General features: G+C 35.9%; 1 protein-coding gene across 1 annotated transcript; it reads right to left on the bottom strand.

Moving 5' to 3' along the window:
* Positions 1-1,959: 1,959 nt before the first annotated feature.
* LOC132799678 (uncharacterized) lies at positions 1,960-2,425 on the bottom strand. Its single transcript, XM_060812119.1, has 2 exons — positions 2,150-2,425; positions 1,960-2,037 (listed from the first exon to the last, which is right to left on the bottom strand). The coding sequence occupies exons 1-2, from the start codon at positions 2,423-2,425 to the stop codon at positions 1,960-1,962; spliced, it is 354 nt and encodes a 117-aa protein (XP_060668102.1).
* Between the last annotated feature and the right edge of the window lie 2,389 nt (positions 2,426-4,814).

Raw genomic sequence — 4,814 nt, 5'->3', positions numbered from 1 at the left:
GTGAGGATGTTGCCACCTGTGTCTTTTCCAAGCACAACCCCACTACCAAGGCTATTGATGCTCACTCCTTGGAGAAAGTAGATTCATTTTTGCCTCCACATTCAAAGCAATCTCTAAACATTAGTAAGTTTTGTGCAAAAAACTACCTTTTAAAAATGTGGTTTTTATTAAACTAACTATCTTGCTTTTGTAAGTTGTTCAACTTTTATCCCCTTCATTTGCTGACGAAACTACCTCTAAAAAATGAAAAAAGTGGGACATACTTGTACCGCCAAACTAGGTATAACTCAACACCATAATGTGGTTTTAGTTTTATTTATACTTAAACTGACTTTTCCAACAAATGCAGAAAAAACCACACCGTGCACATGAAAATAAAAAGGCTATCATCCTATCTTTTCATGGTGGTTAATCTCCAACAAATGATATGCACAGTGACTTTATTAATATGGATGTATATCACCTGTGGCCTATTCTATCCACTATTCATGCATGTCAACCCATTAAATTTCTCTAGGTCATGATGGAATGGCCAATCTTTGGACAAACACTCTCCTTCTCCTTTTGTCAAATCTTCTATTTTACCATTGATGCCTCCAGCCTCGTTTGCTATTTCCAAATCTCCCTTCGTCACAAGAGGAAACAAATCCAAGGTATTTTTCTTGCTCACACTTCATGTTATCTTAAATCTCGAAACTATTTTCTTTATCCAATATTTTATGATGTAGGAATCTTTCATTTTTCAGGTTTAATTTGACCTCGAAGAGAATACCTTCCTCAATGTTAATGACCTACTTGGAACAATCTTGCCTACTCCAGTTGTTGCTTAGATAAAAGTAAATGATTCTGAAATCGAAAAAGTCCAAAAAGCTTTTGATTATGTTGTTATCATTTTCAAAGGAGGTTTTGAGGCCTTCACTAAAGATAAAACATGAGAAGAACTAAACAATTCATTTGGCTTCATTAGCACCACTTTTTCATTAGATGCTAGCATCCATTCTTGTACCTTTGAGATCCATGGGTTTTTTCTTCAACATGTGGATTACTTTTTATCTGCACAGTGGGATATTGATGAGGCTGAAAAACTTTCCACTTATTTTTCTAACCTTTAAGTTATTTTTGCTTCCTTGCATGCTGACCATTCTTCAAAAAGAAAGAAGTCGTTACTCTAGCTACTAAGTTTGATGAGTTAAAGGAAACATTATCCACTACACAATCTGATCTGGGGGAAAAGGTCAATCATACCAAAAAATTGTCTATTTAGGCCGATTATATCAAAGAAAAACTTATCAATACTCAAGAAAAGATCAAGGTAACTAGAAATAGGAGATCATAAGCTGAAGAAACTATCCACCAATGTAATGGTTTATGGGAAGCTTTCAAAAAAATAGTTTATGATGTATTTGGAGAGCTATATTGTTAGACAATTATAATATTATTTATTTATTTTGTTAGACCAGTATTGAATTTTATGACTTCTTAATAAATTTAGTCTTAGCCATTTGTCGGCTAAACAATTGCATCTACTTCAGTTAAAGTCTTGTTTGAGATTGACAGTGAAATTCACTCTAAGCCTGAGTTTTTCAAACTTGGCCTATAACAATTATACTTTATGCATGGTCAACATTGGCCAAGCCATATACAAAAATAAAAAATAATGGCCGTGAAAATTTTGGCCCTGAACTTTATTGATGAGTAATTATATAACTAGTACAAGACTTAATCTCCTATTTAATGCACCTAACTAGTCTTTTTTGCCTTTGATGTTTTATTAGCTTCCTAACTAGTCGAGTAAAATTTCTTTAACAAGTGGCCATTGATTGAGTTGAAATGCTTTGTACCATCAATGTCCTGAAGCTGATATACCCCCCTTCCCTACTATTTTTGTGATAGTGAAAGGCTCTTCCCAGGTAGGAGAGAATTTGCCATATTTTGGATCCTTGAAACCAATTGGCAGGATTACTTTCCACACAAAGTATCCTTCACCGAAGTCCTCGAACCGCACCCTTTGTCATATGCTCTTGCCACAGCTTTCGTCTGAGATGATCCAATGCAGCCAATCTCACTTCATAACTCTTCTATCTCTTGCATTATTGCTTGATTATATTCAATTGTGTTGCTGAGCAATTCATAGAGACCTCACAATTACCTCCAAGGATAGAACAATATCGTGTCCATATGTTAGTACAAAGGGTGTTGTACCAGTACTAAATTTCTTTGATGTTCGATAGGCCCATAAAGTTTCAACTAGCAAGTTATGCCAATTCTTTGGATTGTCATCTACCATTTTTTCTATGATGCCTTTCAAGACTTTATTTTTTGCCTTGGCCTGACCATTAGCCTGAGTGAAATATAGGGTTGAATGAGAAAGTTTGATCCCATATTCTTTGAAAAATGTCTCAACCACTTTAATAGTGAACACCATTTTGCGATATGCAGTAATAGTCTCCGATAAGCCAAATTTCTGGATTATATCTTCTTTGATGAACTTGATCACATCGGTCTAGTTTACCAATTTTATCGGTCATGCCTTAACCCAATTAGTGAAGTAGTTAGTGGCTACTATGATGAACATGTGCTGCTTACTTGATGGAGGATATACTTTGCCAATCAAATCCATAGCCAAACCTTAAAACGACCAAGGCTTAACAATTGGATTGAAATGGTGCGACCAAGATGTTCTTTATTGGACCGTGATGTTGGCAAGCTGTACAACCTTTAGCATATTTAATGTAGTTAGATCGTATAGTTGGCCAATAATAGCCTTGTCTCCTTATCAACCCTCTCATTTTTGTTCCTGCTTGGTGTGCACCACATATATCATCATGCACCGCAGCTATTAATAACATTGCTTCATGTTTGCCCAAGCATTTCAAAACTAAATCATCCTAGCTTTTCTTATAGAGCTACTTGTCAAACAAGACATATTAAACTACTATTAAGGCAGTTTTTCTATCATTCTTTCTGCTGAGATTCTCCAAATATTTTACCAATGAAAATCTCCAATCATTTTCATCCATTTTTATACAAAAGATATCTCTTGTCATGAATCTTTCCTTCAACATTGAGAGTTCCTCTTTCATAAACTTATGACCTTCTCTATCAACTCAACCAGGATGTGTACCCCTGAAGCTATCTGGGCCATCTCGTTGGCCTCAAAATTCAATTCTCTCGGCACATGTCAAAGAATTACATCATCAAAACTTTGTATGAGTTGATTTTCCACCATGTAATATTTAGATAAATCCAAACTATGACACTTGTATTCACCCATCAAATGTTTCAAGGCCAACATTGAGTCACCAATTATTTCAATCGTAGACGTCCCCAATTCCTTCAAAATTTCCAAACTGATGATTAAAGCTTCATATTTGGCCTAATTATTTGAGCATTCAAAGGCGAGTTGGAATGAAAATTGTGTCTTTCACCCTTTGAAGGATTCAATTACAATTCCTACTCCGACCGAAGCTTGTGTCCTTGATCCTCGAAGCTCAATTTCCAAGATGTAAGGGAAATTGAAGCTATCTCTACTGGATCCATCTCACTTTCCACCTCCAAACATGGATGATCAGTCAGAAAGTCTGCCAAAGCTTATCCTTTTACAACTTTTTGGGACACGTACTTAAATGTAAATTCTAATAATGCTATTGTCCATTTTCCAATCCATCATATGATAATGGGTTTCAATAACATGTACTTGATTAGGTCAATTTGAGAAATAATAAACACCATAGTCGATAACATGTACTGTCATAAAATGCCTTTCTCAAATCGGTCACATGATCTTTAATGGCATCCAACTTCACAATGACAACATCAATATAGAACTCTAGGAGATGCCCAATCATCTCATGGAAGATCGCATTTACAGCTCTTTGGTATGTAGCTCCTACATTCTTTAGACCAAATGTCACAATACCTATTCAAATGTTCCTATCGCACCTGGGCATCTAAAGGCTGTCTTTGGCACATCCTCTTGTGCGATGAAAATCTGATTATATCCCAAATGTCTATCCATAAAGGAAAGAATTACATGCCTAGTATCTCCATCGACAAGTAAATCAATCGCAAACACAGAATACCCATCCTTGGGTGTAGCCACTCTACATATCGAGTTGTCCTGATGAAGCCAGCCTTAATTAACCTCTTGATCTTTCCTTTCACTTTGAGTGTGACCTCTGGTGACATCTTCCTTGGAGGCTGTTTATGTGGCTGCAACCCTTTCTTGATTGGTAAATAGTGTTCTAATAAATTTTTTAGGCTAGGCATCTCATGGTAGTCTCATGCAAAACAGTTTTTAAATTCTTTCAAAAGTTCAATGATCTTAAACCATAAACTTTCAATAAACCACTTATGAATGTTGGCCGAGGATCCTCATCAATTTCCAAGTTTACTTCTATTAACAGACCTTAAACCCCAGCTTAGAGTCATCTATCTTAACTGGTGCCAACCAAATTTCATCGAAGATAGACTTATCATCAACACCGAAATCATTCTCCATAATACATTCGGCCAAGTCAATGGCCAAATTATTTTCCAATTTCTTATCTACCATGTATATCATTAACTTCCTGATGGTGGTTTGAACTGCCATCTTCTTTTCCCCATTTCCATATATTCATTGAGAACCATTTATGCTTAACTTTAATATCCGGGCTATCATTGGTCGAGCCAACTCATTACTAGCCTCTTTATCATTTTACGCAGTCTTTTGATATCTTTTCAAGCCCTAACCCTTGCAGGGCAGCCTTATTTGTCACTGCCAAAAAATTGAACGAGACCAACTTTATTCTCATAAGACTAAGCTTTAACTA

Source organism: Ziziphus jujuba, chromosome 10, assembly GCF_031755915.1.
Source record: "Ziziphus jujuba cultivar Dongzao chromosome 10, ASM3175591v1".
NCBI lineage: Eukaryota > Viridiplantae > Streptophyta > Magnoliopsida > Rosales > Rhamnaceae > Ziziphus > Ziziphus jujuba.
This window is presented reverse-complemented; position numbering and strand designations above follow the sequence as displayed.

What these genes read in the sequence shown, in the direction of transcription:
- LOC132799678 (XM_060812119.1), bottom strand. Translation starts at nt 2,425, where the DNA reads ATGGTGTTCACTATTAAAGTGGTTGAGACATTTTTCAAAGAATATGGG. An exon ending in ATATTGTTCTATCCTTGGAG is followed by an intron (nt 2,038 to 2,149) that starts GTAATTGTGAGG and finishes GGATCATCTCAG; the next exon opens with ACGAAAGCTGTGGCAAGAGC.